This window comes from Lolium rigidum, chromosome 3 (assembly GCF_022539505.1).
Source record: "Lolium rigidum isolate FL_2022 chromosome 3, APGP_CSIRO_Lrig_0.1, whole genome shotgun sequence".
In the NCBI taxonomy this organism is placed as follows: Eukaryota; Viridiplantae; Streptophyta; class Magnoliopsida; order Poales; family Poaceae; genus Lolium; species Lolium rigidum.
This window is the reverse complement of record NC_061510.1, coordinates 143,165,790-143,177,621: the sequence shown is the minus strand read 5'-3', so window position 1 is coordinate 143,177,621 and position 11,832 is coordinate 143,165,790. Positions and strand designations below refer to the sequence as shown.

At 42.0% G+C, this 11,832-nt stretch overlaps 1 protein-coding gene across 1 annotated transcript; it reads left to right on the top strand.

Moving 5' to 3' along the window:
- Nucleotides 1–970: 970 nt before the first annotated feature.
- On the top strand, nucleotides 971–5,680 carry LOC124702426 (probable serine/threonine-protein kinase At1g54610). Its single transcript, XM_047234567.1, has 7 exons — nucleotides 971–1,312; nucleotides 1,424–1,708; nucleotides 1,823–2,140; nucleotides 2,333–2,560; nucleotides 3,312–3,412; nucleotides 4,500–4,617; nucleotides 4,902–5,680. Exons 1-7 carry the CDS (start codon nucleotides 971–973, stop codon nucleotides 5,181–5,183), a joined length of 1,674 nt encoding a protein of 557 aa, XP_047090523.1. The 3' UTR covers nucleotides 5,184–5,680.
- The last annotated feature ends 6,152 nt before the right edge of the window (nucleotides 5,681–11,832 follow it).

Sequence of the window (11,832 nt, the reverse complement as noted above, 5' to 3'; positions counted from 1 at the left end):
ATGCAATTTTATCTTTAAGTTGCTGGTGTTGCGACACATTTTCAATGTTTTTGTTGGAACAAACGAGAAATTATTGTATTGATAGGTTTTGTTTTGTATTTGCGCCTGCATGTTGGAAATGCCTCAACACCTCTATCTAATCGCAAAGGATGTTGCGTACGCGGGTAGTGATTTGATGTTGCAGCTACTGAAAGCCCCAGATTCACCATTTTAAATGGATACAACGGGGGAGATGGCTAACACCCAGCCAAGGCTTAACGCAACCCATTAGATGAGAATCAACATGTGGTTGGATGGTTATGAGAGCAATGACACCCCAACCTACGAGGGATCAAACCCCATGTTTGATGGTTTGGTGTCTTATAAAAAGACAGAATATTGTTTCAGTAGGAAGCGACGTTCGTGTCAACAACGAGGAGTTCGTGGTGAGTTTGTTAATCTTACCTGTCGGATCAGTTTCTCAACTCAGTCTTGGGGGAGATAGTGTGTGCGTGTGTACATAGGGGTGAGTGTATATACGTATCTGTGAGCGCTTGCCTTGTACCGTGTTTCACAAAAAAAAAACCATAACATTACATATTTTTCCCCAAAAAAGTCAAGAAACCAAATGGGATTTTTTTCCTTATTTATACGGGAGATCAACCGGGGACGAAACAAAAAGGAGCAAAGAAAGGCAAGCAAAAGAAACAAAAGCCAAAAAGGCTGGCCATGTTTTACTCCTTCCTTTTCCATCATCAAAGTCCGTTCTTTTATCACCCTCACATGGATCACAGGTACTGGTACAGGCAGAGCACAGAGAGAGAGAGAGGAGAGATAGCGGCATCAGCATCGGCGCCGAGTCAAACCCTTCTCCACAGTCCACCCCAGCCCAGCGTGCTCGGTCCCCCACCTCACTCACTCGCGCCGTCCACTTTACTCCGCTCGCCCTCTCCCCATGCGCTGCCGCCGCCTCCGGTGAGGACCCATCCCCATGGGCTGCGTCCACGGCCGCCCCTCCGCCGCCCCTACACCCGACCGACCGCCTCCCCAGCCCAAGCCCGACCAGCCTGCCCCGCAAGAGGCCGACAAGGCCGCCCAGCCTGGCCCTGCCCCGGCCGCCGCAGCGGCGGTGCCCGAGAAGCCGTCCCGGAAGGAGAGGCGCTCCCGGTCGTCGCGCTCAGTCGCCGAGGCCCGCCTCGGCGGCAGCTTCGCCAACAGGGCGCGCGGGGAGCAGGTCGCCGCCGGCTGGCCCGCCTGGCTCTCCGCCGTCGCTGGCGAGGCCATCGACGGCTGGACCCCGCGCCGGGCCGACTCATTCGAGAAGATCGACAAGGTACGCGCGCCACGCCCCTTCCCCACGCCCCGCTTCCTTGGCATTCCCTTTGCAGCCCCCATTGATTTGTCGCTGAGGACATAGAGCTTGCGTCTTTTGTTGGGGGCGCAGATCGGGCAGGGCACCTACAGCAACGTGTACAAGGCGCGGGACACCCTGAGCGGCAAGATCGTGGCGCTCAAGAAGGTGCGCTTCGACAACCTCGAGCCCGAGAGCGTCCGCTTCATGGCCCGCGAGATCCTCATCCTCCGCCGCCTCGACCACCCCAGCGTCATCAAGATCGACGGCCTCGTCACCTCCCGTATGTCCTGCAGCCTCTACCTCGTCTTCGAGTACATGGAGCACGACCTTGCGGGGCTCGTCGCCAGTCCAGATATCAAGTTCACCGAGCCACAGGTCTCCTCCCAAGATCCCAAATTCCCAATGCTGCTGCTCTCCTGCCCCCTATCACACTGTGCAATCAAACGTGGGCCCGCCTAATCAAGGTTCCTCTGCCTTGCTCACATGCAGGTTAAGTGCTACATGAACCAGCTCTTGTCCGGTCTGGAGCACTGCCATGACCGCGGGGTGCTGCACCGCGATATCAAGGGCTCAAATCTGCTCTTGGATAACAATGGCATGTTGAAGATTGCAGATTTCGGTCTGGCCTCCTTTTTCGATCCCAGCCGTAAGCAGCCAATGACAAGCAGGGTTGTCACACTATGGTACCGCCCACCGGAGTTGCTTTTGGGCGCCACCGATTATGGTGTGGGTGTGGACCTATGGAGTGCAGGATGTATTCTTGCCGAATTGTTGGCTGGGAGGCCTATTATGCCAGGCCGAACCGAGGTTAGCAATCTTATGCTTTTTATCGTTTGAGGTGTCAGTATGTTAAAAGGATCAATGTTAATTTCATAGACCAATTTTATCCCTGTCGAAAGTCCTGTGTTACTTGACTAAATTCAACCAAATTTTAACACAAACTTTCTAGATTTTTATCTTCGCATGTATCATTTTGTTGACCATGTCTGCCCCTTCCAGGTGGAACAGCTGCACAAAATTTTTAAGCTGTGTGGCTCCCCCACAGAAGAATATTGGAAAAAGTCCAAGTTGCCTCATGCAACAATATTTAAGCCTCAGCAGCCATACAAAAGGCGAATAACAGATACATTCAAAGATTTTCCACAATCAGCACTGCGGTTGATTGAAACACTACTTGCAATTGATCCTGCTGATCGTTTAACAGCGTCCTCTGCATTAAGAAGTGATGTAAGCCAGCTATGATCTCTTAGTATCCTGTCCATCTTTGAGTGCATTTCGTTTGAAGCTTGTCTTTTTATAACATGAATGCCGTATGAACTTATGTCTGTACATTAATAATGCTTAGTATTTCCTGTTGCAAACCGGGGTTCCAGAACAGTGTTTCCACTAGAATATATGTCTTTTGGCCGGTAGGTATTGGTGCAGATTTAAGTTCGAGAGGACGATTGAGCAAGAATATTGTACTTGTAGTCGATACAAATAGAGGATATTCTTGCATACTGAAAATACCAGTTTTTACTAGAACCTGACAAACACTCATCATGGTTAGCAACATGATATCCTCATTTGGACCACAATATATTATCACAGCTGAAGCACGTAAACCCTACATTTAGTGCAATTATACTGTCCAAATTCCTAAATTGCACATACCTCAAAGCATTACTGCTAGTACGATATTGATGGTGGATGCAAAGTAGCCCCTTGATTTACTTCAAATATTGCGATTCTGAACTTTTGGGAGAACATTGAAGCATGTTCCTATCCCCCTAGATATGATCACTGTAATAATCTAGGTTAGTTTAGCCATTGTGTAGATCCCACTAGAATTGAATCACTGTGTATGATCAAAGTCTATATATATTTTTTTATCTCAGTCTCATCCTCTTGCTTTTGAACAGCATTGGATATGCTTAACCATATGTGTTCATTATATGGCGTTATTTTACTAAACAAACATTAATTGCTATTTACACAGTTCTTTACAACTGAACCTTATGCCTGTGAACCATCAAGTCTCCCAACATATCCCCCAACCAAAGAAATGGATGCAAAACGAAGAGATGAAGAAGCCAGACGGTTTGTCTCCTTGACACTCATTTTATTATTATGTTATTTGCTTTGTCCCCTGGCATCTCTTTCTGGGCGTTCTTCATATGCCATCTTCGGTTGGCCTTTCAACATGTTTTTGTGTATGTATACAAAATTATTAGTAGATGTCATTATTGTAGGATCCATTGCTTGATAAATGGAATATTTTCTCTTCTGGGAAACTTGGATTAGTATATTAGGGCTCAGTGAACTAACCTAGATTCATAGGTATTATATATTTGCATCTACATCTGAATAATTCAAGCAACAGAGTACACATCTCAAATGAATGGATCATAAAAGTATTGGCTAAAACTTTGCTGGCATTTGTAATTGTTATGTAGCAAATTCACGTAAGTAACATGTCATTTGAAGGTAGAGAAAAAGAGAAGAAAAATGGCAAAAGTGTCTGTTGCAAAGTAGAATTAGGAGTAAAAAGTAGGAGTATTTACCGATAGAGTAATTTTATTGCTCTGCAATAACTGATATAAGTAAAAAAATTAAGCGTGTACTCATAATTGTGCTTAAAGTGGCACCATCAACGGAAATGCTCCCTTTATCCATTTTTTTTCAAAATGTTAAAATTCAGGGAAACAAATTTTCATGTATATCTCCACCTTTTATTTGCGCACGCAATGTTCGCTGAAAATCGACATTTTTTGTGCCTTGTGTAAAAAGACAAATGATGTTTCGAGAAATGTCTTATATTAACACTGAATTTTTCCTTGCCTATACCGGCTGCACGAGAGGTGGGTTTTTCCTGAAACAACTTTGTGAACACTTAGGATGTGAAGATATACACGTGACCTTTTGTTTTGTATATTTTTTGACATTATCAAATTTGTATAAAATACGTTGCAAATAAAGGGAGCATATGCACATAGGTGCCGAAACACTGCGTACATCAGTCAAAAGTTAGTCTCATCATTCCGGGTCAGTTTTATTAAGTGTCCATTCATCAAATGCCCCATTAATGCAAAAACCCTAATTTCCTTATGACCATGGTCTTCGTTCATGCTCTCATATGATTTGAGCGCTTAAATACCGCCTCACGTTTTCATGGCATGATCAACAGTTCAAGAGCTGCTGGTGGTAAGGCTAATGGTGATGGAACAAACAAGGCAAGGACACGTGATCGACCTAGAGGTGTTCCAGCTCCAGAGGCAAATGCCGAGCTTCAAGTAAATATCGATGTATGTTCAATGAACTTGCTCTCTTTCCAGTTCCAAATTATTTGCATTTGTTTTGATGAGCTAGTTTTCTTTGAAGTTAGTTATCTGAATTATGTCAGAGTTACTTATTGAACTGAGGGTGGCTGCATCACTGGTTTGGTCTCAGTTTCTTCACATGAGCAATAAGCCAATTTTATTTCCTCATCCCAAGTATATTCATGACGAACCTCTTGCAGGAAATGTCACAAAAAGGTGCCCATGCTCTCTTAATTCTGCTAACTTATGCCTATTTTTCTTTCTTACAGAAAAGAAGGTTAGTAAGTCATGCAAATGCGAAAAGCAAGAGCGAGAAGTTTCCTCCCCCACATCAGGATGGTGCGGTTGGTTTCCCTTTGGGCTCTTCAAATCAAATGGACCCACTATATGAACCCCCAGATCCAACTTCATTCAGCACTGTTTTTGCTCACGAGAAAAGCTCTGTGCCTACTTGGTCCGGGCCATTGGTCAATTCTTCCGCAGTTGGGAACCAAAAGCGGAAACACAAGTCCCGCTCATCAAAACAACCGGCGACTGCCCGTGCTCGGTGACATACCAAGAAGTGGTATTCTTAGAGAAAACGAGTCTTCAATATGGAGATATATTCTGCGGCATTGCCTGCACAATGCTTGGCAAACAAGGCATGTGATGATAAATTAATTTGTCGCTTCCTAAATTATTTTGTTGCACCTTTTTTCACGCGGACCATCACTGTATAGAGTGGGGAAGGAACTCAAGTAGTTATCTGTGTACATTAGGTTCTCCTTTTCTGTTCTTATAAGCAGGTGCATTGATGTTAGATTCATTTGAGTGGAAGCTTAGATCTCTAGCATTTCAGGACATTCCCTCCATTGTAACACCTTTTTTTTACAATTGAACTTATATAATCATTTCTCAATTCCAGTTGTACTTCTATTTGCCAAAGAAGTTGTAATACTGAACTGGTGTTTTCAGAGAAGAGTTGTATGAGATACCTGTGATTTTTCCGTTGTAATTTACCTAAGAGCACTCCGTTTTGGGAGGATCTCATTCGAAAGTTTATCACTTACATATTTATGTGGCTTATTTAATCTACTTGCAGATTGTGTTTTGTGTCTAGACTGTAGATTGTTACCCATCTCACATATATTGATGCAACTCCATCGGCAAATGAATTATTTTCATGAGAACAAGATTTTGGCTTATAAATGAAGAATTACAGATCACATTAACTTCGTTCTTGGTATGCAGCGTTTAGCTTAAGATGAAATCAATGAGTAAACTTTAACATTGTACTCCCTTTTTTACCTACCAGCACAAAGGGCAGTCCTTGTTGGAGGGCTCGTCTACATAGTAAGGGGAGATGCCTAGAGCTCAAGGAAGTACCAGTCTTGCCTTCCCCACGGATCCAAATCTCCCCAAGAAAAAGAGATAAACTCTGCTACGCAACTTTGTTGGTGCTCCGCCGCTTTCCCTCATCGCTGGCGACTCGCCCGCTGTGATTGGAGCTGTTCAATACTGTTCTCCTTTCTCTTATCCCTCAACAAGCGCCTCCCCAATCCCAACACCTCCAGGGCCAATCCTGTTAGAGACCTGTTCTTATTTAGGCAATTTCTTGGACCGGTCTAGGAGACGAAGTGGAGTGGCTGCAGAACACTTCCTTCTTTCATAATGTTGTCCTCAAGCGCAAGCCGAGAAATCGTATTGTGTTCATAAAAAAATGCTCATGGAAATAATCTTTTCAATCATGAAGACATTGCCCATGAATTTGTTGACTATTTAAAAAATATTTTCCACTCCTTGTGTCCTAACAATGGCAGGCTGTTCATAAATACTTCTATTTTTTTTGCGGAATAGTTCATAAATACTTCTCATCCCCAAGGCGAACATGATTTTACAAACTCGATCCCAAACAAGCATGAAGTTTGGGAAATTCTCAAGTCCACGAGGAGAAATGCTTCTCCTGGACATGATGGATCCAATGTGGGCTTCTACATTTCGGCATGGAGTTGGATGGAGATGATGTCACTAATATAGTTAGAAACTTCTACATCACATGTAACCTCCCTCCTCGTCTCAATGAAACACAAATTACCCTCATTCCAAAAAAGCTTGTTTGTCATGTTCCTTCGGATTTTAGGTCCATCATCCACTGCAATGTTGTCTATAAAATTATTGCAAAATCTTTGGCAAATAGATTGAAACCACATCTACCAAAATATATCCATCCATCTCAACAAGCTTTCATCGAAGGTAGACACATTAGTAACAATATCATTGTAGCTCAAGAAATTGCTCACTCTTTCTCTCTCAATTCTTGGGATGACAATGACTTCATGCTAAAAATTGATTTAGCCAAAGCGTTTGATAGGATTGAATGAAATTTCATTGTCTCTGCTCTAGCACGTAAAGGGCTCCATAGTCATTTCATAAATTTGATACTTGCATCTCTTGTCCGACATTCTCCATTATTATTAATGACCAATCTTTTGCACATTTCAAAAGTAGCAGAGGCATATGACAAGGATGTCCGATGTCGCCCTCTGTTTTTGCCGTTGCAGTAAATGAGCTTTCCCTCATGATACATGATGCTCTTTAGGCTAACCACCTTTCTGGTATTTCTCTTGGACTGAGTTGCCCTCCTATTCATTCTTTGATGTTTGCGGATGACCTCCTAGTTTGTGGAAAGGCTGGTGTGCAGGAAGCAACCACCATATCCAATATCTTGCAGGATTTTTTCACCAGGACAAGTTCCAAACTGGAACAAATCGGGTATAATGTTCAACACAAAAGTTAATTTGCATGTCAAACAAGACATTAAACAAATTTTTTCTACAACACCATCATCGACTACAACACCATTCATTAGGGGCACCCACTCACACTTCCAATGAAGGACCGATCGGCAACATACAACTTTGTCTACGATAAGTTCAAATCAAAGGTAAGTGCCTACAAAGCCAATAGACTTTGGCACGCGGCACGACTAACCCTTATAAAATTTGTCTTTTCTTCTATCCCAGTCTACTATATGTACCATATGTATTCTATTCACAAAAAATCCTTGCAAAACCCACCGCTATCATTAGGAATTTCTGGGCCAAAGAGGAACCAACTACGAAATCTCTTTGCTTAAGTGCTTGGGAAGATGTTTGCACATGAAAAAAAGATTGGTGGTCTAGGTGTTAGGAACCTTTAGGCTATAAACCAAAGTTTAGTTCTTTCAGCGGCTTGGAGGCTAGCAAAAGAACCCCAAAGCCATCTTGAACTCATAATCAAATCTATGTACCACAATGACACAACCATTTGGAGGGCCAAACAAAACTTGCAAAAATCTGCTTTCTAGACAACAATTTTTAAGGTCAGACATTTGTTATTTTCAGCTTCTTTTTACCAACTTGTCGATGGCAGCAACTCCATTTGGAGTACTCACTGGTTCTCTCAATTTCAAACTATTTATAACAACCTTAACATTCAAGAAACTTCCTACACTTACCCGACTATGTTTAAGGAACTTTGGTTTCCAAATCAAAAAATTGGAATATCCAACTTGTCAAAACTCATTTTAGTCCCCACCATTGCATACCTCCATTGTTAATGCTAGTGGACAAGATGTTTTGGTTTGGAAACTAACCCGTACAGGTGAACATACGTCCAAGAGTGCTTATAAACATTGTTTTACCAATCTAGCACTACCAACAAGACAAAGGCCAAAAATTGTTCCTCTACATGTTGTCAATCTTCTTAATCAGGTTTGGAGGGAGAAATCAATGGTGCCAAGCTATTCCAATGGGTAAGCGAGCTAGAAAATTCTCTAAACATATTTCTAAAAATTGTGCTAGATGTGGTAGCTTAGAAGATGAAATGCACATGCTCTTCATTTGCCCCTTTACTAAGGCTGCTTGGTTTTCTTCTCCATGGCACATTAGAACTGAAATGATTGCACAACCATACTATCCCTTAAATGATTACAACTTTGTTGGATTCAAATCACCCTCACATTAATATAACCAGAATATATACTTTCTTGTGGTGCATCTAGAAAGCTAGAAATGGTGGCCTGATTGGTAGAAAATTTTGTAAGCGTTCACAGGTATACCTGGTGGCCAATGCAATCCTACATGGTTCCAAGATTGAAGAAAGGAAAGGACAAGAACACTCATCCGAAGCCATAGCTCATCACAAAACCTCTCTACAGGAACCATCATACTCTACATGACATCTAATCTTCTGTGACGTAGTGATGTCTACGCACGCTTCTATTCCTGTAGACAGTGTTGGGCCTCCAAGAGCAGAGGTTTGTAGAACATCAGCAAGTTTCCCTTAAGTGAATCACCCAAGGTTTATCGAACTCAGGGAGGTAGAAGTCAAAGATATCCCTCTCAAGCAACCCTGCAATTACGATACAAGAAGTCTCTTGTGTCCCCAACACACCTAATACACTTGTCAGATGTATAGGTGCACTAGTTCGGCGAAGAGATAGTGAGATGCAAGTGATATGGATGAATATGAGTGGTAATAACAATCTGAATAAAATATGGCAGCAAGTAAACATGTAACAAAACAGTAAGTAAACGGAGTTTCGATATTCGGAAACAAGGCCTAGGGATCATACTTTCACTAGTGGACACTCTCAACATTGATCACATAACTGAATAAACAAATACTACTTTCTCTACACTCTCTTGTTGGATGACAAACACCATTCATTGTGTAGGGCTACAAGAGCTCCCTCAAGCCGGAGTTAACAAGCTCCACAACATTCGGTGTTCATATTTAAGTAACCTTAGAGTGCATGATAGACCATTGCAATTTAGACCGAGTACTAACATAGCATACACACTGTCAACAATAGCTATGAAAGGGGGAATAGATCGCATCAATAATATCATAGTAATAGTTAACTTCATAATCTACAAGAGATCACAATCATAGCTTATACCAAGTACTACATGATGCACACACTGTCAACATTACATCATGGAGGAGGAATAAAGTACTTTAATAACATCACTAGAGTAGCACATAGATGATATTCAACTAGATCACAAAGCTCATGATCACATAAAGATCACATGGGAGAGAGAGAGATGAACCACATAGCTACGGTACAGCCCTTAGCCTCGGGGAGAACTACTCCCTCCTCATCATGGGAGACATCGATGGCGATGAAGATGGCGGTGGTGTCGATGGAGATGACTCCGGGGGCAATTCCCCGTCCCGGCGGCGTGCCGGAACAGAGACTTCTGTCCCCTGAATCTTGGCTTCGCGATGGCGGCGGCTCTGGAACTTTTCTCGTATCGTGGCTTATTCGTGTCGAGGTTTTAGGCCAGGACGACTTATATAGGCGAAGAAACGGAGTCGGAAGGGGTCTGGGGGCTCCACACACCAGGGGGGCGCGCCCCCCCTCTGGCCGCGCCGCCACCATGTGTGGGGGCCCTGGCCCTCCCCTCTGGTCCATCTTCAGTGTTCTGGAAGCTTCGTGGAAATATAAGATCGTGGGCCTTGATTTCGTCCAATTCCGAGAATATTTCCTTACTAGGATTTCTGAAACCAAAAACAGCAGAAAACAGGAACTTGGCACTTCGGCATCTCGTTAATAGGTTAGTTCTGGAAAATGCGTAAATATGACATGAAGTGTGTATAAAACATGTGAGTATCATCATAAAAGTAGCATGGAACATAAGAAATTATAGATACGTTTGAGACGTATCAAGCATCCCCAAGCTTAGTTCCTACTCGCCCTCGAGTAGGTAAACGATAACAAGGATAATTTCGAAGTGACATGCTATCATAATCTTGATCAATACTATTGTAAAGCATATGAGATGAATGCAGCGATTCGAAGCAATGGTGAAGACAATGAGTAAACAAATGAATCATATAGCAAAGACTTTTCATGAATAATACTTTCAAGACAAGCATCAATAAGACTTGCATAAGAGTTACTCATAAAGCAATAAATTCTTAGTAGAATGCTTTAAAGCAACACAAAGGAAGATATAAGTTTCAGCGGTTGCTTTCAACTTCAACATGTATATCTCATGGATAATTGTCAACACAAAGTAATATAATAAGTGCAATAGGTAAACATGTAAGAATCAATGCACACAGTTCACACAAGTGTTTGCTTCTAAGATAGAAAGAAGTAGGTAAACTGACTCAACAATAAAGTAAAAGAATGGCCCTTCGTAGAGGGAAGCATGGATTACTATTTTTGTGCTAGAGCTTTTCATTTTGAAAACATAGAAACAATATTGTCAACGGTAGTAATAAATCATATGTGTTATGTATAAGATATCCTATAAGTTGCAAGCCTCATGCATAGTATACCAATAGTGCTCGCACCTTGTCCTAATTAGCTTGGATTAACATGGATTATCATTGCATAGCATATGTTTCAACCAAGTGTCACAAAGGGGTACCTCTATGCCGCCTGTACAAAGGTCTAAGGAGAAAGCTAGCATTGGATTTCTCGCTTTTGATTATTCTCGACTTAGACATCCATACCGGGACAACATAGACAACAGATAATGGACCCTTCTTTAATGCATAAGCATTCAACAACAGATAAAATTCTCATAAGAGATTGAGGATTAATTGTCCAAACTGAAACTTCCACCATGGATCATGGCTTTAGTTAGCGGCCCAATGTTCTTCTCTTACAATATGCATACTCAAACCATTTGATCATGATAAATCGCCCTTACTTTAGACAAGACGAACATGCATAGCAACTCACATGATATTCAACAAAGGTGAAATAGTTGATGGCGTCCCCAGGAACATGGTTACCGCTCAACAAGCAACTTATAAGAAATAAGATACATATCTACATATTCTTCACCATAATAGTTTTTAAGGATATTTTCCCATGAGCTATATATTGCAAAGACAAAGAATAGAATTTTAAAGGTAGCACTCAAGTAATTTACTTTGGAATGGAAGATAAATACCATGTAGTAGGTAGGTATGGTGGACACAAATGGCATAGTTTTTGGCTCAAGGATTTGGATGCACGAGAAGAATTCCTCTCAATACAAGGCTTAGGCTAGCAAGGTTGCTTGAAGCAAACTCAAGTATAAAACGGTGCAGCAAAGCTTACATATGAACATATTGCAAGCATTATAAGACTTTACATCGTCTCCTTGTTGTTCAAACACCTTAACCAGAAAATATCTAGACTCTAGAGACCAATCATGCAAACCAAATTTTAACAAG

Coding starts and splice junctions, on each gene's coding strand:
- LOC124702426 (XM_047234567.1), top strand. CDS start 971: ATGGGCTGCGTCCACGGCCGCCCCTCCGCCGCCCCTACACCCGACCGA. Junction 1,709..1,822: donor TCAAGTTCACCGAGCCACAG/GTCTCCTCCCAA, acceptor GCTCACATGCAG/GTTAAGTGCTACATGAACCA. Junction 3,413..4,499: donor AGAGATGAAGAAGCCAGACG/GTTTGTCTCCTT, acceptor CATGATCAACAG/TTCAAGAGCTGCTGGTGGTA.